Source organism: Mycosarcoma maydis, chromosome 21, assembly GCF_000328475.2.
Source record: "Mycosarcoma maydis chromosome 21, whole genome shotgun sequence".
In the NCBI taxonomy this organism is placed as follows: domain Eukaryota; kingdom Fungi; phylum Basidiomycota; class Ustilaginomycetes; order Ustilaginales; genus Mycosarcoma; species Mycosarcoma maydis.
Window position 1 is genome coordinate 167,995 of NC_026498.1, and position 25,775 is coordinate 193,769.

Genomic DNA, 25,775 nt, shown 5'->3' on the forward strand with positions numbered 1-25,775 from the left:
AGGAAGCCCTATGATTTGAGCGAACAGGCGCCCCCTAGGATATAGCGTTGGCGACGATCGAAACGATTTGTGGCCGCTCCGATGACGAGGGAACGGCGATGGAGCGCTTTCGACTGTGTCGATGCGGGCCCTTCGTAGAAGAAATGGGCGAGCTAGTGTGACGGTGTGATGCGGACTCGAGAGAGAAGCTTCTCGACAGCCGGCAGGTGAATGAAGGGATGAGATGGTGAATGATGAGAAGCGTCGTGAGTCGGAAAGGTCAACTTGGACAGAGCTCAGACTGAGCTTCGGCAACAGCAGCTTGGCTCTGTGTGTGACATTTGTGATTCACGATTAAGAAAAATGCCGTTCAATTCGCCCACTAATTTTTGTTTACGTTAACTTTAGAAAAAAACTTTTCGAGCACCGCTGTGTTGAGAATCAGAATTGTGAGTTTGCGACTGCCAAGTCTCGGAATTGGTGGCTCTTTTCGGCGATATCTCGCCCGACTGGTTTCAAACTGATCGCCCGATTCCATTTGGGTGCATGTCAAGATGACCGATCAAGGGTTTTACGGATCATAGACACGAAAGACAAGGAAGGGTTCAAAGACCGTGGTGGCTTCGGTTGGAGCGAGAAGCTCGAGTGGCAGGAACTCAAGCTTGTGACTAGATGACCGTAAGCGCCTCTGCGAACTGATTACTCCAAGACAAACCGCACGGGTAGCCCGATGGTGAGTACAGTGAGTGGGCCGCACGTAATCACGTAGTGAATCACAGAAAGGGAGTTACAGCATCTTGTCGCTATGGGCTGTATACTGAATCACAAAACAAAAAAAACGCAGCAGGATAATTTTTTTGTCTCTTTCCTTCTTCTCGAGTCGAGTCGAGTGTGAGCGAGCGAGTGAGTGAGTGAGTCAGTTGGGTTCTCGGAAAGATCCTTCGCGCTCGGGCAAGTCACACACGAATTTTTTTCTTCCTTTTTTTTTGTGCTGGACGAGCGTCATTCGTGATTCAGCCGAAAGCTGCGCAGTAGGCCAAAATCACGAATGCGTTGCACGTTGCACCCTTTCCTGGGTCGTTGTTGGCCTCACCTGCGTCAAGTTTCTCTATCCACTCGTGACTGCGTATCGTGTGTGAGAAAGAATTACGAGTGCCGTCAACTCAAAGCTGCTTCTTGCTTCCTCTCCTCTAGGTATTCACCTCACCCTCGTCGAGTGTCGCATCATCCCTCACTCTACCTTGCTCTATCACGCACACACCTTTCGACTTTGTGGCTCTTCGAATTTGCCACCATCGTCTTCGATCATGTGTGGAATCACCGCCCTCCTTCTCGCTTCCACCGAGCAGTCAGCTGCGCCCGAGATCAACGAGGCTCTCTCGCTCCTCCAACATCGTGGTCAGGATGCTGCTGGTATTGTCACTTGTGGTAGCAAGGGCCGCTTCCACCAATGCAAGGCAAACGGTATGGTTCGTGATGTCTTTGACGTCAATGCCATCGCCCGTCTCCAGGGTAGCATGGGTGTAGGTCACGTCCGATACCCCACCGCTGGTTCCTCGGCCCACTCGGAAGCCCAGCCGTTCTACGTCAATTCTCCCTACGGCATCACGTTTGCCCACAACGGTAACCTGATCAACACCGACGAGCTTCGTCGCTTCCTCGACGCCGACGCTCACCGTCACATCAACACCGACTCGGACTCCGAAGTTCTGCTCAACATCTTTGCCAACAACTTGCAAAAGACGGGCAAGTTTCGTATCAACGAAGAGGACATCTTTACCGCGATTCGTGACCTCATGAAGCAGTGCAAGGGAGGCTACACCTGCGCCGCTATGATCGCCGGTTTCGGTATCATTGCCTTCCGTGACCCCAATGGTATTCGTCCTCTCGGCATGTGCTCGCGTCCCTCATCGGCTACCAACACCGAATACCTCGAAGGCCACGCCAAGGACTACCTTTTCACCTCGGAGTCGGTCGTCTGTGACGCGCTCGGCTTTGAAGACTTTGAGGATATCAAGGCGGGCGAGGCCGTCATCATCACAAGGCAAGCCGTCTCGCGACGCATCCTCACGCCTCCCGCCGACTCGGACGACGCCTTTGCCTTCTCGCCCGACATTTTTGAGTACGTCTACTTTGCGCGTCCCGACAGTGTCATGGATGGCGTTTCGGTCTACCGCTCGCGCATGGCCATGGGCGACAAGCTTGCTGACGAGGTACGTCGCCAGCTTCAAGCCACCGGTGAAACCGTCGATGTGGTGATCCCCGTTCCAGATACCTCGCGTGTGGCCGCGCTTCAGCTTGCACAGAACCTCGGCGTCCCCTATCGCGAAGGTTTCATCAAAAACCGCTACGTCGGTCGAACCTTTATCATGCCTGGCCAAAGTGTGCGTCGCAAGAACGTGCGTCGTAAGCTCAACGCCATGGCGCTCGAATTTAACGGCAAGAACGTGCTCATCGTCGACGACTCGATCGTAAGAGGCACCACTTCGAAAGAGATCATCCAGATGGCGCGCGATGCGGGCGCCCGAAAAGTCATCATGGCCTCTTGCGCGCCACCGATCCGCTACTCGAACGTCTACGGTATCGACATGCCTTCGCGTCAAGAGCTCGTTGCCTACGGACGCACCGTCGAGCAAGTCGCCGACTACATCCAGGCTGACATGGTCATCTACCAGACGCTGGAGGACCTCATCGATTCGGTGCAGCAGTTCAACCCCGAACTCAAACAGTTTGACTGCTCTGTCTTTGACGGCCAGTACATCACCGGCGGTGTCGATGCCGCCTACATTGCGCATCTCGAGCACCTGCGCAGTGAAAATGCCAAGGCGAAAAAGGAAGCCGCCAAGATCCCCGTCATCGCAGAAAGCCAAAAGAAGATCTACGCCAGCCGCGCCAGCCCTTCCGCCTCGAGCGTCGCCGCCGACGACAAGCTCGCCAACGACGCTTCAGCTGCAGTGCTCAACGGCACCAACGGCAATCGCAAACGCCGATTGAACGACGACGAGCTTGAGGAAGAGGAAAAGCAGCAGAACGTCGGCTGCTCCGGTCCCATGAACGGCGCAGACGACATCGGTCTCTTCAACAGTTGGACTCGTTAATCCATGTCTGTCCGTACAAAAGCATGCATGCTATCTCTCTTCTTTGCTCTGCATGTCAGAATAGAAAAATCAAAATACAGGGTTTGGTAATGGTATTCATATGTTTCCACTTGAATGTGCTAGTTGTCTGTGGTTCGGCAGCAAGGATAGGCGCTATGCAGGTCTGATTGAACAGGGTACAAGTACAGTGATGATGGTGGTACAGGGTGAGTCTTTGCGTAGGGGAGGAGGGCTAATCGTCGTTGTCCGAGGATTCGTCGTTCGAGGTATGGAGTGTGTGGTTGAAATCGGATGTAGCTGTAGCAGCGATTTCAGCAGTGAGGCGTGTGACGGTATTCTCGTGTCTGTCCTGAGTGTTAGCATCTAAGCCTGCAGCGGTTTGCTGGGACTGGATGCGTTGACGAATGAGGAGTATCGTTGCTTGGCTATCGGCGGGTTCGAGTTTTTTCAATCTGCGCTCGAGATCGCGTTTCAGGTCCCAATTGGCGCGTTTGGGTGCGATGTTGGTAAGATCAAGCTGTTCGTTTCGTTGACGCTCATCTTGTTGGATGGTTTGGCGTTCTAGACCGTCGACATGTTTTTCAACGGTATCAGGTAGATCGCGCGCCGACGTTAGGCGTTTCAGTTGACCTGTAATCGGATCGTAGTTGCGAAAATGTCGCTTGATCGCCCTCGAGGCTTGCACCGATGTCGAGCCAAGCGACGAGTTGGTCTGTTCGGCAACACGAAGTGAGCGCAGCAGCGAAAGCTTGTGCTTGCGCGCTCGTGAGAATTCTTCCAGCGACATGATTCACAACGATCTGAGCCAAACAGAATCGCACAGTGGTCGACAGAGTCTGTGAGTATCGTCGGTCAGACGAACAGCAGCTTGCAAGATGAGCGCAGCAAGAATGCAAAGACATGAGAGCACACAAGACTCACAACTGTCAAAACGAATTCGCATCCTCTCCGTGCTCGGAAGTCGGAACTGTCACCCGAGCTTGGCTTTGTGATTCACGATTATGTGATCCTCGTGACAGGGTCCTTCACCGTACCCCCACTTTCTTCACTGCTCACTTCTTTGCTCACACTCTCGATGCTCCAACTATCACCATATACTAAGCGTCCATAAATCGCTTCAGATTCTCTTCTACCACACACACATTCTCGCAACGGAAAGCATAGGTTGTTTGCGCCGTGGCAAGACGTGATACGTTAGCCATGTCTCGATCTCGCTCTCCTTTGGCGGGTACATCGCGCTCCGCATCTCCGCTACCATCCTCATCCTACCGCATCGAGCGTCTCGACACGACCTCGAAAGATCTTATGGTCACGTCGCGCTCCAAACGCTCGACTGCTGGAAACCGACTTAAAGCGCTGCTAGACCAAGAGCTCGAAAAGGACGAGATCTTTGCCGAGGTGGAGAACGATGTAGATTTCGAGGCCAACGACAACGAAGCGGTAGATATCGTGGATAGCGATTTTGATCGTGATTCGGACGAAGACAGGCCGGCGCAAGATGAGAGCGAAGGCGAGCGTGAAATCGAGAGGCAGGAAAAGGAGGATAAGAGAAGACGAAGAGCACAAGCGAGAACCGTGGGTGTCGTGAAACGCCCATTCACCGCCACAGCGATAGCGCAGAAAACGCCAAACAGCGCTGGAGCAGAGGAACCAAAAAAAAGACGTATCAGCTTTGCTCCCGACCACACATCTTCACCGGGCACCATCGATGCAGCAAAGCGCAGGTCTTCGGCTCGTGCAGCCACGGTGCAGTCGAAACGAGAGGTTGAGTCGAGGCTCGAAGAAGCATCACAGCGAAGGGCGGCTCAACCGTTCAAGCATGTGGTCAAGAAGAAGGCGAGTCTGACGCAAGATGCTTTGATTGCCGAGGCGTTGGAGGTGGAAGAGGAGAACCGGGAGAGTCTAAGACGCTTTTTAGAGCAGGAAGAGGAGAGGAGGGCAAAGCAGAGACAGCGCAAGGAGAGGATCACGGGTCCATTTGTGAGATGGATGAGCGTTGGATTCAAGACCAAGGTGGTGGAGGAGATCAGGGCTGCAGATCAGGCGTCAGGTGGGGCGGCAGATACAGGAGGACAGCAAGCTAACGCAGCGGCCGTTGCGGAACATCCACGATCCGCGTCAAGTGTCCACTCAGCAGAAGGGGAGAAGTGCGAGGAGAGTGGTGCTGGAGCCGACGTGCCAGACTCTCAGGTCGCAATATCGATACCAGCGCCGTTACAAGCGTCGGCAGACATTCAAAACCGAGATACAGACGCTGGACCACTCGCCAAGGCTGCCCTCAGCGGCACAATGGGCACAAACTCGCTAGCATCAGCATCAGCTTCAACTGCAGAATCGCTTACCTTGGACCCGGTGATTGCGGCGCGTCAACAAGCTGCGCTTTTGCGCTCTTGCACAAACACTCACGACGCATCGACGTCCACTAGCGCAGAAGCGACAACGTCGGGCATTCGGTTTGAGCTGCAAGCGCGTACGCTGTTGTCGATCGAGCGAATGCCCGAAGACTGGGAGTGGTTGGACGAGCACAACGCGCTGTTTGGCACGCACTGTGCGTGGGACGCCTACCCGTTCGTCCCCTCACGCAATCGGCCGTTGAGGCCGAGACAGTCGATCTGTCCCATTACCGGCTTACCTGCAATCTACAAGGATCCGAGGACTGGCATTGCATACGGAAGCAAGCACGCGTACGCCGTCATCACGCGCTTGCTGCACGCCAAGTGGTTGTGGACCGGCGGACACTACCAGGACTCTCCGCAAATCATGGAGCCCAAGCCAAAGAGCAAGATCAAGCATCTCGCGTCCATACCAGCCGGTGCAGTGCCCCCGCAATCCGGCATCTACCTCGACGACGAAGACGAACGAGGTGCTACCGACATCTGGCTCACCGCTCGTGCAACTCTTCCCGCACCCAATCCCACCCATCCTCCCACCCATCCTCCCACCCATCCTTTCCCGTCCGCTCGCACATCCGAACCATCAGCTTGCACAACTACTACAACCCCCTCGAAACTCACAGACAAACGTCGATCAAAACCACACTTCGAAGTCGTCCTCACCAACGCGCTCGCTCCCGGCGACGAAAAAGCCGTCCTCGCAGCCGCACTCGAGCTGCCCGCCGGCTCCACCCGTTCCGGCCGCCGTGGCCGTGTGCAACGCTCGTGACGTCGGCGGGAATCGCAATTCTCATTCAAAGCGCATCTCGATCTTGTCAGCCAGCCTCCTTGGCTTCTGTGCACACTGTGCACACTGTGCACACTGTGCAGAACGAAATCAGTACAAAACGAGTAAGAGGCGAGTGGGTGAAATTCAAAGACTTATTGCTTTTCAAGGTTTGAATGAAATAGCGTTGTGTGAGGACCAAACTCGAATGAAACACGAGTGGCATGCTTTTGGGGTGGCGAGCTTACTCGCGCGTTGGGCTGAGGCTGCAAGCGTCCTTGGGTGGCTTGACACGTTCGTGGCTCGATGATAGCGAGCTGCTTCGACGAGCGGTTCCGCCATTGCTGTTGTTTCTGTGTGTCAAATCGCGAGGAACCCAGTTGCGCGCCTCGTTGATCGCGGCTTGCCAGCGCGCCACATCGGGATGCGTGTAAACAAGGAACAGGTCAGATTCCACGAAGTCGTGCGGCGCGTTCGGGCTGGCAGAGACATTATTGTGACGAATGGTTTGGACACGCAATTCCCAGCGGTCGGCGTCCGAGCCGACAACGGTGGTTTGTCGCTCTGCAGCAGTGGCTGTACCAGCACTGGCAGTGAAGCCGCTTGCAACACCAGCTTCGGGTAGCAGCGGCGCTTCGGCATCGGGTGCAACCAGTCGCAAAGCATCGAGCAATGCGACAACCTGTCCCGCACACGCCGCACGCACCGTCTCGTCACTCCAAACATCCCACAGCTTGGCCACTGCTTCTTTGCCAATGCCGGCTTCGAAAGAAGCGCCGTCGTCTCCGTGCCATTGAGTGTGAACATACAGTTGTCGCTGCTTCTCGACTACTGTGGCGAGAATGTCGTCAGCAGGCAGAGGAACTCCGGTCTGGATCTTGCGCTTGCGCGCTTCCGTCACCTGCGACGCTGGAAGCGAACACTCGTACCGGTGGCTCCACACCAGTCTGTGCCCTGTGAAGGGGGTGGGCGGAGCGCTACCTTCTGCTGTTTCGGCAGTGTCAGGACTAGGCGAGGTAGGTGCAGCTGCAAGTGAAGCAAGCATGGACGGCTGAGGCGAAGGGCTGCTGAGGAAGGGCAAATTCTCGATACGTCGACTGCGTGCACGCCTGCCGGATCTGCCTCGCTCGTCTCCGTCCTCTTCGTTCTCATCTCCTTCGCGACTGATGGCCTCGTCAAAGATATCGTGCACTCGGGTTTCAACGGGGGGCTTGGGCACCGAAAGTGACTGCAGGTAGCGGTCCGAGAAGGGATGGGACGAGTCGCTGTTGTCGACGCTCTCGCGGTTCGGTTGTTGACGGCGAGCTGCTCTTGGATCGGCAGAGTGGCGCATGAAGAAGGCGCTCTGCGTGGCATAGCGAAGCCTCTCGTCGGGGTTTGAAGTGGTGCGAGGACGCGGGGTCTTTGACATGTTGGCGCCCTGTTCATGAAGGGCAGCGGAATCCATCTGGTCCTTGGGTACTCTGTAGATGCCGGATCCGATTCCTTGGATGTGCACCTGGTAGCCAAAGTCATCGGCTATGGTCTCACACCATTTCTTGAACTCATCCGGAGTGAACTCGAACTTGTGATCGCCATGACGAAAGACGCGGTGGGTGCGTTGCGTGGGGTCTGGAAAGCCTGGGCGAGTGCGAAGATCTTGGCCAAAGTTGTCGTTGAAGCAATAGTTGGGCGTTGTGATTAGGACGATGCGAGGGCGATACTTGCCGAACACAGTGGGTGCAAATTGGTCAAGCGCGGCTTGGTCAAGATGCTCGATGATTTCGGTAGCGACAAAGGCATCATAGTCGTCCAAGGTATCGTTTTCGGTCTCGACAGGGCCTTGAAAGAGACGAACATCGAGCGACTTCCAGCGCGGACGATTCTTAGCAAGAGCGAGGCCATGAAGCGAAAGGCTGGATTTGGCATTTTCGAGGCCCTTGCGCTCGACGTCGATGCCGATGAGGCGAGACAAGACGATATCGTTGGGACTGTAGATCCAGTGACGCGAAGAGAGGAGGGCATCACTTGCCGAATCGTCTGTGGCGCGAGCAGCTTTGTTGGGCAAAGCGAGAGCGGGAAAGCGATGAATGGGGAATTGGTCGAGCTGAAAAGCGGGCTGCATCAAAGCCGAAAGCAGAACACCATTCGAGCAGCCGATATCGACGACCGAGTCGGATCGCTCCTGTCGGAGTTTGCCGAGAACCCAGGATTGCCTCTGCAGCCACAGAGGCGGGTCAAAGTAGATATTGGCAACCATGCTTAGACGTACGGCCAAGCCGACGACCTCGGGTCACAATGTCAAGGCTGCGTAGAGTGGGAGCCAGGTGGTTTACCGCAAAAGTAAAGATACCGCCAACAGTCGAATGAGACGGTGCGCTAACGCAAAACTTGCGTTTACGAGATGGCGCTGGTATCCACAGTGGAAAAAGCGTGGCGAAAACGGAAAGGTGCTTGAAGAAAAGCAATCCGAACGAAAGGGGAGGAGCAACGCCTCGTTATCGCAACACAGCTGAGGAAACAGGAACTGAAACCGTGTTGTAGTCGACGAATCCAATGACAGCTGTACCTGGAGCAGAAATGAAAGCGAAATAGGACGTCTTGGATGCGACAAGCTCCGATGCAGGTGCGGAAACGTTTCAACCGAATGAATCAAGCCAGGGGCACACCGCCAGTGTATCGTTGCGAGATGCCCTTGCTGGCTGTGGAGAGGGCGGTGGAAGGGTGAGGAACAACGATTCTGCTCGATCGATCCACGCAAATCCTTTCGACCGAATGTGCAAGTGTGCTATCTGATGTAGCCGTCCAGGTGGAGCTGCAAGTATCGAGAGTGCAGTTGCGCTGCGCAGCACCTTTTTGATAAGAAGAGACGTCTCTGAACGGCAGGCGGAGGGGATCCGGAAGGAGCTTAGATGAATGGTGGTGTCGAGAAGGACGAGAAAGCGAGGAAACCGAACCAAAGGAAAAGTATAACGGACATTTCAGGCCTCAAGCCTATCGGTTGGCGTTCGGCTCTTCCGCTACCAGGAAAGGTCTCTCGTCCTTGTGCCCTGTTTTGGGTTCAGTCACATAACCACTGCCACACGACTCCGCTGTGAGAAGAGCTGGAGTTCATCCTGCGCGACCCTCAGGGAGCAGCCGAAAACTCGTTCGCAAGCTTAAGCTAGCACAGGTGGGAAGGCGGAATGATGTGCCACACGCTCGCTTTCTCATCACACCTTTGAGCGATTACGTACTTTACCAGTTCCACTTTGATCCATGCAGCCCACAGATGTCTAATCGTGTTGGCCGTGGTGCATACGAATCGGCCCAACTCTACCGAACTGGCTGCAGCATCTAAAGACGAACCTCACATGCAGAAACCTCAGCAGGACATTCCACGGGGCTGCACAGTATGAAAAGCAGCAAAGTGCATCTGTGAGTCGCGCTTGGCAAAGAACAAAAGGACCCCCACCCATTGCCACTGACTTGACTATGTTCCGCCTTTGTGCGTCTGTGAAGAGAAAGAGAGCGGTGGAAGCCAGAAGAAAACGCTCAAATCAGAAGATCCGAAAGACATTCGTGATTCACGATTAAAAATCTGGGGAAATTCGCGGGCAAATTTTGGAAAGCAGATCTATCATTCCATATCAAGCCAGCATGGCGAGTCGAGCGAGCCGAGTCGCAAAAGTTCTCGCTCGGTACCACAGCCAGGATTGGCACTTGACGAGAGGTTGACTTCTTCTGGCGTCGGCTGTCGCGAGTTGATCAGTAATGGCGCAAGACAAGCCGATGCAGTGCTTTTTGTTCGCCAGAGCCAATATACGAGATCACGAATCGGATGTTGGGATGCTGTATCGTTGTTGAAAGGCACAAGTTTTGAGTGGAGCCGACCCTTGTGGCTGGAATTTCGGTGGAAGGGTGGCTCGCTCTACGAGGTTGGGTAGGCGCAATCGTGAGTAAGCACGAACGATCCTGTTTAGTCTGCGCAATCACAGTCACGAGAGGCGGTTGGTAATTTTGCTCATTGTTAGGGTGCAAGTTTGCGCGATTCGATGCATCGCGCAAGCCTGCATGAACAGTAAGATATCTTATTATCAAAATCTTTTGGCTCGAAGAAGCTCAAGCTAACTTAACGAAGACAGCTTGCTCGCAGTGATACCGTCAGCCGAGTGAGAAATTCGGGCCCCTTGGACAACACAGCGCAGTGCCTTTGCACAGCAGCCTGAACAGGGCGAAAGTGGCGTAGAGCTTGAAAACGTCGTGGATCGACTGCTGATCCTGTATGCATTTGTCTGTGGTTGTCGAGCGAGAAGAAATTAACGCTGGTCGCAACCAACCCCTTTCCTTCGGACGGTGCTGGCCAATCACCAGGAATCGTGAATGCCCCCGAGTCACACAAATTGCTAAACGAGCCTCGATCGCGCGCTTAGGCCGCCTGTCCCCGAAACGTGCAGTCTTGATTGGCTGACATGCCAGTTCAAAACAAAAACGGCCTGCCAGCGAGCGAGCGGCAGGATTCTTAACGAAGATGTTCAGCATAGGTGAGAGCGAACAATACGAACCAATGAACTTGAATAGTCGAAGCCGGGAAAAGATCACACGCCTGCTCAGGAGAGATAGTGGCAGTACAGAAGCATTTCCTCAACACGGTGACGAACAACAATCACAGACTAGTCGATCAAAGCGAGCTTTGTTTTTTGTTCGACTTGACACGCGAAACTGGCGCAATCGATCGGAATTAGGCGGGTGAGTGAAGATAGCTACGATTGTCTGCTCTTCTGTTATATTCATTGTTTGAGGAAGGTATCACAGAATAGGGACGCACCCGAGTCGGCCGATGGCCGGAAAAGTCATAGAGACCGGTGAATATCAATAAATCGTTGACAACCTGAAAAGAACGCATCAGAAACAAATACTGTAAGTCCTGCCAGGCAGTACCAGAAGTCTGAGAGTGAAGATCCTGCACCGCGGCCAACATTCCAAAAAGCCGGACTGGTTTCGTAACTGCAAAAGAAACCCACCGATGGTTGACCGATGGCAAGCTAGCCAGCTGCCGGAACAGTCAATCGAATGCATCAGGCACGTCGAATGCGGACGGGCCGTCAAGCCACTAGACAGGTTTTGACTTTCAAAGTCTCCCCCGCATATACACGCACGACACGGAGCAGCAAATGAATCGCGTCATGAGCGCCCGATGAGTCGGCGAAGCCAGGTCGGAAGCTGTGCTTAAGTTAATTTATAATAATCCGTGTAATATCAGAAGATCCATCTCTTCCGGATCGTGAGTCGTCCGTATAACTAACAGAACTGTTTCGAAAGTACCAACGTTGTCCGTTCGACGCGCCGTCATCTGACCTTGATCAAGCTGTTAGCCGCTCCTTTAACGGAAATGGGCGAGCAGACTTAGCGTCGCTGCAAAGATGACCCTTTTGTGTGACGTTGCAACGTCTATCCAAAACAATAGAATTCGGAGCTTAGCGCTGAGCGCTTCCTCTTTTCCCCGCAGTAGGCAAAGCTGGCACGTCTGCAGTTGCGTAGATCACGAAGGCACCTTTGGGCAAAAGAAAACAAAACGGGAGCGATCTGCTGCGGTAGTTTCCTCAGACTCAGAAGTGGGTTGTTGCGACTGCAGCTTCACGGTTTGTGGCTTCAAGGGCGACAGAGGCCGCCAAGAAGGAGAAGAAAAAGGGTTGCCGCGAGCCGCTCTGAACATAACCACAAGTCTGTGAGCGTCGCTTTTGCCGGAGTGAGCCAGATGAGAGGTGGGTTGTGACGTGGAAGGATACTCTGCTTCTTACCCGTAAGTTATCCGAATTCTTCAGCTGTCGGTTTTGAAGCGAGAGAGCACAACAGCAACCCAAGCGTGCAAGATCCAATCGTGAATTGTGAGTAACTTAGTCTCTCTCTGCTGTAGTCACGAGTCTCCTTTGCTCATTGTTTGAATTATCGTGAAATTTGAATCCAAGATTCATTAAGGCACACAGTCACACGGCGATGCGGCGACACGGGTCCGGCGACTGCGGCAATGACCTGGCGGCTAACAGAGTTCGCCCAGTCACGAGTGGAGCCAATCACAAATGTTGGCTCCGAATTACCGAGTGCGGTGCATGTGGACTCGACACAATAATGCGGGCTCGTGACTGCTGTGCGCGCGCAAATGAACAAGATGGTAGTCGTCCTCTTGGACCGATCACTGGCAATATCAGCCGCTGTCGAACCGGGATCTTGCCTCTCTCCACCTCGTGCCTGGTATAAGTAGGTTGGAGGCGGCGGCGGCGGCGGTATGCAGTCTGCATGGTGTTGCTCTTTGCATGTGAGCTCCAGTGTATTGAGAGGCGGGGGTTGGAGAGCTGTGATTGGTTGCGATCGGCTTGCTGATAGCTTACTGGTATACTGTATGCAGTTGTCAAAGCTGCATCTGCCTCAGCCGCTTGCTTGGCAACCAATCGCTTCGCACCCTGACTCGTCTGAATCATGCGGTTGGCTGAATGACGACGATTGAAGATGTGATCATGATCAACGACAGACACAACGACAAGCGATGGAACAACAGCGCGACGCAAGCTTGAAGAGCATGTGCCAAAGGTGAATGTGTGCATCACGAATCACGAATGTGTAAATAAAAATGAGCCCTTCGAGGTGTCGAGTTGCAACCAGCAAATAGCTGTTCGTTGCATTCCCAGGAAGGGGCACCACCAAAAATAACCACCAATAGGAGTGGTACACACCGCACACGGCATACGCCACCGGAGCAGCACGCAATCAAGAAAAATTCACTATTCGTGATTAGTTTCTGTGACGGCTTCTCCGATCGCCTCCGCTAGCACTGTCTTTCTGTCACTGTCACTGTCACTTGCCGCTATGATGCTTTCACCTAGAAACTATCGTAGAAGCCCTTCGAGACGCTTGCAAGTCGCAACAGAAACGATGGTAGTTTGACTTCAATACAGCAAGTGTGAGGCTGCAGCTCGACATCGTCTAAGCGGAGGGGACAAGAAATACAGAGATGCGCGCGCTACTGATGGGCTGCAGCAAGATCCCGGCCCGTAAGGACTTTTTTTATGTCGCAGATGCTTGCAACCCAACTGGCTCTTGTGCTACGCGTGTGCGCCTTGGACTTGTGACTGATTTGGCCGCGACGGACCCCGAATAGAATCACCAATCACGAATCAAGAATGGGATATGAGAATTTTCTATCTTTAAGTTCGAGAAAGAAGAAGAAGAAGAAAAAAAACCGTAAGTATGGTAACTTGGCCAGGTGACCCTTGTCTGGGACGTTCTTTTGTGCTACAGTCACATAGTCACGAGTATCGCCTCGCCGGCTTCTCTCGCTTTGTTTTTCCGCCATCCGTGGTTAGGTTGCTGTCGATGTCCAATCAGAAGACCTACAGTAAATCCCAATTTCAAAAAAAAACCCCCCACCAAAAAAAGCCTCCCAAGCTCGACACCATCACACTCATACCAGTCCACAAAAAAAAAACGAAAAAGGTTGCGAGCTTCAGCGTCGCTCGTCCAAAAAAAAATCCCCCTGCAGCCCTCGACACTGCCCGCGTGCCTGTGACTTTTTCGATTGGCATGAAGCGCGTTGGCTGCCGTCCCGAGAAGAGTGGTCCTGGAAGCACACCTGTCCACGCTGTCATGGCCTTTGGCAGTTGGTCCTAGAGCTTCCTGATCGTTGCCCTCTCATCACCACCATCATCATCGACGCTGGCCGCCCCGTCTCAATTTCTTCCGTTTCGCCCGGCTTTACTCCTTCGACACTGTCATTCGCCTGTCATCCTTTCTTTGACTTCATTCTTTTGCAAGGTTCCTTCTATCCCGACATCTCGAAACGTCGTTCTGAGATAACAATCGATCGCTGCAACGTTTCACGGCTTTTCTACTCTGGAGGCACCGAATTGCTACGGTACTTTCAATCAAATTGCCTTTCCCGAACCGGACCTTCACCGCTGCGGCAGCTCAGTCACTTGAGCTCAACCTCCTTCAACGCGCTTCTGGCTCCACGGCGACCTCTTACTAGCAGTCTCGTCAACCTGCTACTTCTCTTGCACCTTTTTGCAGCAGTTGAACCATTTTGAACTGCTGCTGCTATCTCGTACACTGACTCTGGTCATAGTCTACGACTTTTAAATCACCCCCCTCGAAAGCAGCATTCATCCGTCATTAGCGCCCGCGTGTGTCTGGTCATCTTCTTGCACACCGTCTCCTCTTTGTTGGACCCCCACAACATACTTCAACTCTTACCGCCGAAGCTCCCAGTGCGTTCGATTTCCTCGATCTTGTTGCCATTTTTTCATCGACACGATCAACCTTTCCATTCCTTCTCTTCGCTGCACGACGTGAGTTTCTTTTTCTTTCATCAGTCTTCCTCTCCATCACAGTGCTCTGGGCCTACCAGCTTCTGTGGTCTTGTTGCCGCATGCACACTCTCAGAGTAACGCTTCGTCCTCTTTGACTCTACTCGATAGTCACGTTGACGACGCCAGCAGACGAGAGACACGTCGACTGTTGCGGAGCAAGGCAGACAGCACTAGTCGATCAGATCTCCATCGCTTCGTTTGCGAGCCAGCGATCGGTTGACCTGTCCGAGAATCCGCGCGCTTCGCACCGTGTTCGAAACGGCTGGTCGTGCAATGATACGCTACCACAGCCCCTCTGGCCAGACGTTTCTAAGAGCCTCACCAGCCTAACCACCTTTTGCCTGTCTTCTTTTGCATACTCCCCTTCCTCTTCCTGGATCGCTCTTCTCACCTTTCGACCCTTTTGTTCGGCCACCCTCGACCACGCTCTCTCGCAATTGACGTGTGCCATCAACGCACTCGCCTCAACAACTGCATGCTTTGCCTTCCTCAACACAGACTTCAACGTGCGCGATCCTTGACGTATGAGCTTCTCAAATTCCATCGGCAGTGGCTTCTCTGACAACAACGGCAGCACCACAAGCGTAAGTGTGCCATCATGCCTGTACAGCACTTGATCACGCCAGGATCGCTCAAGAGGCTGACCGACTAGCTCCTTTATTCTCTCGGCGTTTTTGCACAACGTAGACCTACACCGTCGCCAGTCCAGTCCGTCGAGCTTACAACGAGCCGTCACAGACCATGACCATAACCATGCCGTTAGCCAGCCTTTCGCCACCCTCGAAAGGATTCTTTTCCCCCTCGTCCATGCCCAACCCAAGGACGGATGCTTCGCCGCATGGCGCTGTCTCTTCGGCAGTGCCAAGTCGTGGCCGCAGAAGGGAATCCATGACAGGGCAGATGCGTAGAAAAGCCACCGATACCGCTTCTGCTGCTGGAGCTGGAGGGGCTTCCGGCCTGTCTATGAGCCGTGCCGCTGCAGGTATGCCTGGTTCGCCCAGCGGGCGTGCGATTCCCATGATGGCTCGCTCCCCGCGCATGGGGGCTGTTGAACTGGGCGGTCTGTCGACCTCGTTTGGTGCTGCTGCTGAGGCACTCACGCTGTCTTCGTCGATTGCTTCCAACTCGACTGTAGCTCCTGGCTCGTTCCAGGCTCGCAGCAGTGCGCAATCCATCAAGAACGAGGGTCGCTCGCAAGGTCACTCGCATCTGGGCGTAGAGTGCTTTGGTCCGTCGAGCTTGGATAGCTCCATGCCCATGCCGAGTCCAGGGATGATGAGCTCGAATGCAAGCGCGAGCGGCGCACTCGACAATGGCGGCAAGCGTGATCGACGCGCATCGGTGAGCTCGACAGGCACCGTTGGCGACGACGAGGATGGCAAGGGCGGCAAGCACGAGCAACTTCACCGTTGTGAGAGCTGTGCCAAAGTGTATCGTCATCCAAGTTGTCTGATCAAACACCGCTGGGAGCATACAGTGTACTGGAAGGAAGCGTCCAAGTTTCTGATGAGCAAGCATCAGCAAGTGCAGCTTCTGGAGGCAGCAGCTATCCTCGTGGGCATGGACGCCAATGCTCGCTCTCTGCCCGAGGAGAAGGCTCTCTGGCCGGCGGCGGTGAGCCCTCCGTCTTCGGGTCTGCTCGGTTCCGAGTCGATTAACTTTGAGATGCTGATGGCATCAAAACGTCGCAACACGATCTCGAGCAACACGAGCGGCAGCCCGGCACGTGGACCTACACCTTCGCTGGTGCCCAACGACAGCAGCGATGGCAGCACGACGAGCACGTACGATCCTTCGATGCGCAGTGGCACCATGAGCCCGCTTGCCGGTCTGGGTAGCATGCGTCTCACCGAGAGCGATGGTAAGCATGCGCGCTACCGCCTCGACGACAGCGCCAGTGGCAGTGGAAGCGATCGTGCTGACCGTTCGGGATCGGCTGAGATGTACGACGATGAAGACGTCCATGACGAGCGACGATCGGATGAGCCCGAAGAGCGGTACGGTGCCGACGCAGGTGGCGATGTGATGGCTAACATGGAGATGGACGATGTCAACTAGCCTCGAGCGTCGAGATTGACCCACAGTGGACCTCACATCGCCGTCGTTGCTGCTCGTGCTGAACGCATTGTAGCTTTCGTCACCGTCGGCATATCCTTCTCCCTTGCACCTCTCAAAAAAAAAAAAAAATTCCCCACGAACACAATTTCCTCTACTCCAACACCGTGGCTTCCGAAATACTTTCTTTTGTCACTTCTACGTATCCTGGTAACCCTTTGCCTATCCTCGTCACCCGTTTCTCTTTTCCTTTTTCTTTCTCGGCTGCGCCTCCTTATCGAGAAATGTACTACCATTAGCGTCATCATATCCAAAACCGTGATTGAAAGCGGGGTTTTCTTTTCCGTTCAAGATCAGCTTTGTTGGTGACAAGTTGTTGTCGCGTGCGACTTTGCGAGGTGTGGGTGAGCATGCTTCAAGAGGATTCTTGTTTGGCAAAGTGCGGTTTTTGATCGGGGGTGGACAAGGATGGGATCGGAGATGGTTCCGATCTTGCCATTCTTCCAAAACGTATCAATTGGCACAACCATTCGGTGACCCCACATTGAACACGACGTTGGCTCTGCAGCCACACTGAGCGGAGCCGACGACAAATAGGGTGCAATGGAAGGGATATGCAGTGAGACAACTCGCGATTTCTGAGCTGCACACTGTTGCTTGGCCACTTGGAGATGCGGGAGGGCGAGGACGACAAAATAGTCTGGGGAGAGCGGCTTGATGCTTGGGGGTGGCTGGGGCGAGCAGAGCGAGCAGAGCGAGCAGCGGATACCGGCAATGCAGCTGAGGCTGTACAGCTGTAAAAGTGGGGACGCAGTCGTGAGTGTTGGCTCGTGAAAAAGAACGGTCAACGGTTGAGAATGCGCCTGTTATGCAGAGGTCGAACAGTCAATAACTTAAGTGACGCGCATTCGGTGGTAACCAGCGTGCGGTGAACCCCCCGCATTTTGGAAGGCGCCTTGGTTGAATTCATCCTGACTCGAAATTGGGCAAGCATCGCCGTTGTTGCTCATCTCTCCTGAACGACGTCAGATCACGGCTTTCGATTCCGGAAGCGAGAGAAAACCGGAACACCATATGCCACTCGTGATTGCGGGACAATATGAATCACGGAATACACAATACAGGCAAACGGGCGAGGTCAAAGTGACGTTCGAAGCGGGCGTAGGTCACGAGTCGAACGAGTGAGTGGCTTGAGAGAAGGTTCTAAGGTACCGGGGAAAATCGAGGCTGCTTGGACTTTGGCCGAGTGTAAGTAGGATACCAATCGCGAATCCCTTTTCCCCATTCACTCCCTCGTGACTCGGCCTGATGCAATAGAAACTGAAAGTGGGCGAGTATGGGCAATGATTGACCCGGCTCGTCATAGACCTCGGCTGAGCCAGTCGCCATCAAGACATGTTCGAGCATCGACCTTGCCATAGCGACAGTGACGCAGTTACCCACGTGTAAAGCGTTAAGTAACTGTGCCATCAGCACTTGGCCACTATCTTGCGTTTTACTTTTCAATTATCGAAGGACAGTACTGTACAGCGTAACCAATTGAAGGCGGAGCTTGTTTCACTGTCATCATGGTGTGACTGGTTTTGGTCGGGATGTTTGTGGGATGCTTGGTGGCTATTTGGCACACTTGTTGTATCTGGTGGGCGTGAATCTTGAATGGCCGCCACACGTTTCTCCTCATTCAAAGTGATTCACGACGCAGCCAAGAGCAAATTTGCCACCCGCAACTAACAGAAACATGGGAAGCGTGACAGAAGCTGATAGAGGCCAACGCTGGGGCATCATGCAGATTCTCAGACAGGATTTGTGAAACACGAATCGTGAATGTTGCAGGCAACTTGGATAACTTAGGCGAGCGTAGGGCGTCAGTTTGCCATGGGGGGTTTACGCTTAGCCGAGAAAGAGCGGACAGGCCGAAACGATTCATAAATTTCGGCTGGCACGACGACGACGTTGGACCAAGTCGAGTCAACGTTTATTATGCTGTAGTTATCATGAGTGCATCAGTGCGAGCATTTGCGTGTCTAGCAGCAGCATGCAACCACAATTCGTGAATGGACTAATTGACTAGTGTCACTATTTGTTTGTGCAGCACGAGTGAGCTGATGCGAGGCGAGCCGTCTAGAGCTTTTCTGCCACTGTGTCTGAGCCTAGACGCCGCTGTGCAGCAATTCGGCCCAGTGTGAACAAGCCGACACAACAAGTTTCAGCTGATTGCATTTCTCGTCCATTTCACATTCAAGATTCCCTCCCGAATTTCCGTGTTCGCCAGTCAGTCATCAACCCCCCCACACTCGAGCCGATGAGAGTGTGCCCCACAGGAGGAGAATTCGGAAGAAAGAGAGACAGCGTCTTGGTCACCTGGTGTCGTCTGGTCTACCAACTATCCACCTGTCTTGCAAGCTCACTCTGGTTTACGAAAATCCTTCCAAATGCAATCGCAATCACAAAGCTCGCTGCCTTGTGTAATTCGCATCGATCTTATTGGAAGCTTACACGAATGTAGCAAGGTGGCGATCCGACCCGACTCTCAATGATCACACGGATACCCTTTCTTTTCTAGTCCTGCTACTTCTGCTGCTGCTCGAGCCGGTATTTTTCTTAGCATGCCGAATGAACACCTCGAAGGTTGGCGGAAGGGTGGTTTGGCAGCATCTACACGTTGTTGGCTCTCTTTTCTAGCTGGCGACCCGCTCTTCTCATGTTTCTGCCGCGCGTGTCTCAGATGGCCAGTGTGCGAAACACATGTTTAAGATATTATATTCTACGGTGTTTGAAGAGTCCAAGTCGTGAGTCGTGAATCATGAGTCTGGCTGGTTCAATATCTCCAATTGAAACTAGACTATAAAAAATCCAGAAAATCCAACAACGCATACACGATTTTTTTTTTAATTGGCCACAATTCGTGATTGTGAATAAGGGTGGTGACTGCTGCAGTGCGTTGCCACAACGGATTTAGCGCGCACGGGCGCTTTTCTAGTGTGCAGTGTGGCCCACGCAGATCCTAACTGTATTAGATCCTAACTTACCACCGACAACCAAAGAGGTGAGGCGCTTGACGACGTTCCAAGCCTGCACCGCGCGCCCAATAACGAATCATCTCTCGTCGAAATGCACCGGTTTCCCCATATTTCTTGCCTGAGCACCCTCTCTCTCTTTGCCTGGTTGGTTTGATTTGATTTGATTTGATGCCGCTTGGTGTTTGCTGCGTGGATCGCTCGCTTTCAGGCGTAAATCTAATTCGACTCCGCTGCTACCAACCGCTGCTGATCAGCAGCCGCTGCTGTTGCTGCTGTTGGTTTGCCGCTCATCCAACGGCTTGCTCGCCTTCTCCACTTGGGCTCTCTTGGCCTGGTATTACAGCGCATTGCATTGCATCCGCACCGTGCTCGATTTCCTACCCTGTCTCGAGTAGATACCGAGTTCGAACCAATCCGACAGCCTAGACGAATGTCATCAGTTTACACACAAGTCGTGAGTCTCGTCCTGTCTTTCTGGCCCTCCCTCATTGGTCGTCAACGCTTCCGCCCACAGTCTCAGCTTTGCCCCGCTCGATTCAATATAACCTCGTAAGCTCATCGCCATTGCCTTCCGTCTGATCCCTTTCACCAACGCTCTCTCAAGCTTGCTTGTCGGCTCACTCCCATTGTCCTTCACAGGCGTTTACGGCACACTGTCTTATACCCGTTCCTAGAGCGCTATCATCCACCCTCTGCTTGTTTCTACCTCTTTTGCCATCTGCTTCTCTCCTTCTCTTTCTCCTTTATCCACCTCATTTTCTGCGTGACGCTTTCGTCTACCAGTCGCTCTCGCTCCGCGCTCTCTCGCAAAGCGTAGATTAGCTCCCTCTCGTTGCTTGCCAGCCTTGCTTCTCTGCTTCGCTGCCTCGCTCTCGCTACTTTTCACGCTTTCTTTTCTCTGTTCTAGACGCAAAACTGCGGCGTTTCAGCTTTCGCTGCCTCGTCTATCTCCCCGCTGTTCTTGTTAGGCAACAATCGTTCCAGCTGTACCAGCAGCGCGATCAGCAGTGCTCTCAATCCAGCTCTCAAAGAGGCCAAGCTTCCCTTCTTCACCACTTTCCATCGTCTCGAAACGAAAAAGCCTCGCTTTCTGACGCACGACCCACAAAGATGTCAACCATTATAAACGATCTTGGCGAGGAGATTCAGCCTGGCTACAGAGGTAAGTTTTCCGACTCGGCCTGCCTATTGACCTCTCTGCCCACTACAAAACCGTCTGAGCTCTGGGCCGGCTGCCAATGCTAGATTGTGATCTCGTCCAGCACAATGCCAAGAGTGACTGCTGTCACTCCTCTGATCACGTTGTAGAGTACCTTGTCTTGCTATTGTCACAGCGGCCAGTACGGTGCATCTGGCACACTGGCGTTCGTCCCCGTATTCGGTTGTCGTTTCACCCGTAACGAGCAAAAGATTTGACCTCCTGTCTTGCTTCTATCTCTCTTTCCGCTTCCGCATCTAAACAGGCAACCTCAGCGAGTCGCAGCAAAGGGACCTTCGAGAGACTTGGCGACGTATCTTCGAGCTTTTCGAGAAGAACAAGGATGTCTCGGAGCGTGTCATGCAGAATGGTGGCCCCAGCAAGGTCAGTAAGCAAAAGGATACTACCCCAGCCAAGAACGAAAAGGACGCCGGCAAGGACATCCCCAAGGACGACAAGGCCAAGGAAGAAGCCAAGAAGGCCGAGGAGATGAAGGAGATGAACGAGTTCATCGATACTTATGGTGGCCCCATCCTCCGAACCACCATGTGGGAGTTCACAAAGATGGATCACCCTGACACTTCGGTCCTTCGTTTCCTCCGTGCCCGAAAGTGGGACATTGACCGTGCGCTTGCCATGATGGCCGCCGCCTGCAAATTCCGTCTCGAAAAGAACATCACCGACATCATTTTTAAGGGCGAGGACGGTCTCAAGGATGTGCCTGGTTTCATGAACCAGTTCCGTCGCGGTATCTCGTACATCAAGGGTAACACCGACAAGATGGAGAACCCCATCTACTTTATCCACGTCGCCCGTCACTTTACCAGCGCACAGAAGCACGAGGTCTTGCAGGATTATGTCTTGCTTGCCATGGAGAATGCCCGTTTGCTCACTACCGCCCCCTACGAAAAGGCCGTCGTCGTCTTCGACATGGCTGGTTTCGGTCTCAAAAACATGGACTGGCAGTGCGTTCTCTTCCTCGTCAAGTGTCTCGAAGCCTATTATCCCGAATCCCTTCAACGTATCTACGTCCACGGCGCTCCTTGGATCTTCAAAGGTATCTGGCAGGTCCTCCAGCCCATGCTCGATCCTGTCGTCCGTGACAAGATCAAATTCTCCAGTAAGGCCAAGGATCTCGAAGAGCTCATCCCTTCATCCAAGATCCGCAAGGGTATGGGTGGTACCATGGACTGGGACTGGGACTACATCGAGCCCCAGGCTGGTGAGAACGACATCATGAAGGACAGCAAATCGCGCGCCAAGATCGAAAAGGAGATGAAGCAGCTCACCGACGAGTTTGAGAAAGTCAGTCGCGAGTGGATTGAAACGAGCCAAATTGACGCCGACAACCCCGAACTCTCCTACCGACGTGAGGTCCTTGCTCAGCAAATCCGACTAAAAAACTACCAGCTCCAACCCTTTGTGCGTGCCAAGAACATCTACCAACGTTCCGGTCTCATGACCATGGACGGTACCGTCACCTGGGAGTACCCGCAGGTCAACGGCAAGTCGATCACCCAGGTTGTCAACGACCGTCACAATTACGGTGCGATAATCAAGTGGCTCCAGGAGCACAACGAGGACACGCTCGAGGATTCCTTTGGTCACAAGAAGCTTGCCGAGATCTGCGATGATGGCACCATCAAAGAGTCGTACGGTGGCGCAAAGAGTGCCAAGGCTGGCAAAGCTAGCAAGGACGCCAAGCCCGACAAGAAATCGTCCAAGAAGGGCGCCGAAGCCGCTGGCGGTGCTGCCGCTGGTGCTGCTGCCGCCACCGCCGGTGCTGTCGGCCTCAAGAGGTCCAAGAGCAAGAAGAAGGAACCTGAACCGGAGCCCGAGCCCGAGCCCGAAGAGTCCGATGAGGATGGCTTTGTGGACCCCGAGTCCGAGTCTGAGCCTGAACCTGAGCCTGAACCCAAGCCCAAGCGCTCCGCTTCCACCAACAAGAACCTCGCCCGCAAGCCCAGCAAGAAAGCCGGCCAGCCTGAATTGGACGAGGAACGCGACGACCACCAATACAACCCACAGCAGCCTCAGACGTACACTGGCGCTGCTGTCGGCGCCGTCACTGGTGTCGCTGCCGGTGCCGCTGGCGCCGCCGCTGCTGGTTTCAACTACCTCCGCGGCGCCAACAAGAACAGCAACGGTGCTGCTGGAAACGGCCGTAACGTCGTCGAGGAGGACGAGGAGGACGACAACGATGAAGACCACGGCGTTGCTCGTCCCAACCAGCGCCAGCAGCCTCGCACCGTCGACCACTATCCCGATGAGGACGAGGAATTCGATGAGGACGAGAGCCCCGACGATGACCAGATGTCGGCCTATTCGGACGAATCCATTACCCCGGAGACTGCTGTGCGCCCCGACTACATGCTGCAGAAGATCAGCGCCTCGGACTGCCGCATTGACGACAACGACTGCCGCGAGGATCTGGCTACTGTGCGCGAAGCCATGGCCCTCTTCCTCAATTCGCGCATGCGCGAGGCCGAGGAGCTCTGCATGCAAGGTGCCGGCACCCGTCTCTACAAGGCCGAAGGTATGGCTCTGATCAACTCAGTCAAGTCGGTCATGACCTTTGAGCCTGCTGACTTTGAGACGGCCATCATGTGCTGTCAGCACTCGATGAAGATTGCTGGCTTCCTACGTAAGAAGCAGGGTGCTATCGGCAAGCTCATCAGCGGCAAAAAGGGTGGTTTCCGGTCCATGAGCTTGGTCCAGCTTCACGCCGAGCTCGTGTTTGCCGAATCGCAGCTGCTCAAGTCAGTGCTCGGCATCTTTTACTCGGGCGACAGCATCGGTTTCGTCAAGCAAGCGTTGGGCTTGCGCTCCGCTTACTTCCTGGTTCGCGAGCTTTTCCGCTTCGTCGAGTCGGTCGATGCCGAGGCCGAGGAGGCCGAGGTCTCGGGCAAGCGCGCCGACGTCATCCACCTCGACCAGGACTTCCGATCAGGTGTCTACCTTGGCAATGCCGTCTGTTCGCTCGTTCTGTCCATGCTTCCCACCAAGACGCTCAAGATTATGGAGGGCTTCGGTTTCGTCGGCGACCGCAAGTTTTCGCTCGACCTCTTCGCTCGTGCCGGTGGTTGGAGCAAGAGCAAGCCTCTGCCCACCATCTCGGCTGACGAGGAGGGTGTAAGACGACCGCTTTGCGACATTGTGATCCTCATGTACCACCTTTGGATCTCGAGCTACATTCCCGTCACGGAGCTTGACTTTGAGTTTGCCGACAAGGTACTCTCGTGGAACTTGGTGCGTTACCCTAACGGTATCTTCTACCTGTTCTGGTCGGCCCGCCTCTACGCTGCCCAGGCGTTGCCCGAGAAGGCCATCGAGTACTACCGAAACGCCATCGAGTCACAGCGCGAGTTCAAGCAGTTGCACCACCTATGCTTCTGGGATCTCTCGCTCACCTACCTATGCACTTGCGACTTTGCACGCGCGTACGAGTGCTACGACGTGCTTTCGCGCGAGTCCAACTGGTCCAAGGCGATTTACCAGTATGCCAAGGCGGTGATGCTCTACGAGACGGGCATGGACGACCGTGCCAAGAGCGCCACCATCATGCGCACCGTCAGCAAGCTCACCAAGAAGGTCGCTGGTCGCCAGATTCCGTTTGAGCGATTCGTCGCGCTCAAGGCCAAAAAGTACAATGCTCAGCAGAACCGACTGCCTCTGCCCGGTCTCGAGTTCTCGTACCTGTGGCACTGCATCGGTCAGACGCCCGTCTTTCTACTAGTCGAAAATACGCTGACGCGCATCGACGAGTTTATTGACGAGCTCGAGTCGTACCACAACCCCAAGTCGTACGGCACGGGCGAGAACGAATACTGGTCGGCCTACTGTTTGGCCTTCTTCCTGCGCGGTGTTGCGTTGCGCTTTGTGGCTTACCCTGAGCCGCAGACGCTGGTGCGCTTGCCTGCCGAGGACACGGTGGGTCCCATCGAGGAGATTCAGGCGGATGCCGTTCAGTCGTTCAACAAGGTGTTCGAACACGGCTCCAAGCTTGACGAGGTGGACCGCTACCTGGTCTACTTTGCCCACTACGAGCTGGGTCGTCTGCGCGGCTGCATGGGTCAGGACGAGGCGGCCAAGACCGAGTTTCGCAAGGTGCTTTCGGGCAAGCCGCTGGAAGCCAAGGGCAAGGGTCTCATCGGTGGCGGCAGCAAGGCCAACTACTTGCTCAGCAACATGTGTCAGGTTCGAGCACACGCTGCCATGGAGACCATGCGTATCCAGAAGTCGAGGTCGCGCACTTCGTTCTTCCACGGTACCGAGGGATCGTTGGCGAGCCAGAGCATCGCGTCCAAGTCAACGCGCTCCAACTCTTTGGCCAGCTCCAACAGCAGGACCATGAGCATGACCTCGCGCGGCACATCCTTATCCAGCCGATCGGGACGCGGTAGCATCAAGTCCAACACGTACGACGCCGAAGAAGGTTACCGCGCCAATGGTAACGGTCGTCCTCGTGCGCCATCCCAGACCACCGATTACTCACGCCGCCGTTGATCGGTGGTCGACTCTGTGCTACGATACCCCAAAACCTCCATCCGCTTCTCTTTTCTTTCTTCTGGTAAATAGTTCTTCTGGTATACTTGTTTGACTCGATTCTTATTTTGTGTTTCCGCTAAAGCTATGTATGTACGTCTTGTGCGACCTCATTCTTGTGCTCCGGGTTACGAATCCATTCTCTTTTTCTAGTCCAAGTGGGTGAGGGGTTTCGAGTTACATTCGTGATTCTTCTTGTGTTGTGGCGTGGTTGGATTTTTTTGATATGTGTGAAAGTATTGAGTGACGCAGGTGTTATAGGTACGAAGATCGGGATCATAATCGGGATCGGGATGTCGGACTGGTTGAGGGGAAGATCAGAACTCACGCGTTACTGGGTTGAGAAGGAACGTGGACAAAAGGTTTGCGGGGCACGTTGCGGGCTAACTTTGAGTGACAC

At 54.1% G+C, this 25,775-nt stretch overlaps 6 protein-coding genes across 6 annotated transcripts; 4 read left to right on the forward strand and 2 right to left on the reverse strand.

The window, feature by feature from the left end:
* Positions 1-1,286: 1,286 nt before the first annotated feature.
* On the forward strand, positions 1,287-3,077 carry UMAG_06035 (putative amidophosphoribosyltransferase; the record flags this gene model as incomplete). The annotated part of the gene is made up of 1 exon (XM_011394100.1): positions 1,287-3,077. The coding sequence occupies one exon, from the start codon at positions 1,287-1,289 to the stop codon at positions 3,075-3,077; it is 1,791 nt and encodes a 596-aa protein (XP_011392402.1).
* Positions 3,078-3,309: 232 nt separating this feature from the next.
* UMAG_06036 (Coiled-coil domain-containing protein 12 (CCDC12)) lies at positions 3,310-3,864 on the reverse strand (the record flags this gene model as incomplete). Its single annotated transcript, XM_011394101.1, has 1 exon — positions 3,310-3,864. The coding sequence occupies one exon, from the start codon at positions 3,862-3,864 to the stop codon at positions 3,310-3,312; it is 555 nt and encodes a 184-aa protein (XP_011392403.1).
* A 413-nt stretch (positions 3,865-4,277) lies between these two features.
* UMAG_06037 (uncharacterized protein) lies at positions 4,278-6,239 on the forward strand (the record flags this gene model as incomplete). Its single annotated transcript, XM_011394102.1, has 1 exon — positions 4,278-6,239. The coding sequence occupies one exon, from the start codon at positions 4,278-4,280 to the stop codon at positions 6,237-6,239; it is 1,962 nt and encodes a 653-aa protein (XP_011392404.1).
* Positions 6,240-6,480: 241 nt separating this feature from the next.
* UMAG_06038 (uncharacterized protein) lies at positions 6,481-8,475 on the reverse strand (the record flags this gene model as incomplete). Its single annotated transcript, XM_011394103.1, has 1 exon — positions 6,481-8,475. One exon carries the CDS (start codon positions 8,473-8,475, stop codon positions 6,481-6,483), a length of 1,995 nt encoding a protein of 664 aa, XP_011392405.1.
* A 6,835-nt stretch (positions 8,476-15,310) lies between these two features.
* Positions 15,311-16,615, forward strand: UMAG_06040 (uncharacterized protein; the record flags this gene model as incomplete). Its single annotated transcript, XM_011394104.1, has 1 exon — positions 15,311-16,615. The coding sequence occupies one exon, from the start codon at positions 15,311-15,313 to the stop codon at positions 16,613-16,615; it is 1,305 nt and encodes a 434-aa protein (XP_011392406.1).
* Positions 16,616-20,742: 4,127 nt separating this feature from the next.
* UMAG_11596 (uncharacterized protein) lies at positions 20,743-25,336 on the forward strand (the record flags this gene model as incomplete). Its single annotated transcript, XM_011394202.1, has 2 exons — positions 20,743-20,794; positions 21,096-25,336. 2 exons carry the CDS (start codon positions 20,743-20,745, stop codon positions 25,334-25,336), a joined length of 4,293 nt encoding a protein of 1,430 aa, XP_011392504.1.
* Between the last annotated feature and the right edge of the window lie 439 nt (positions 25,337-25,775).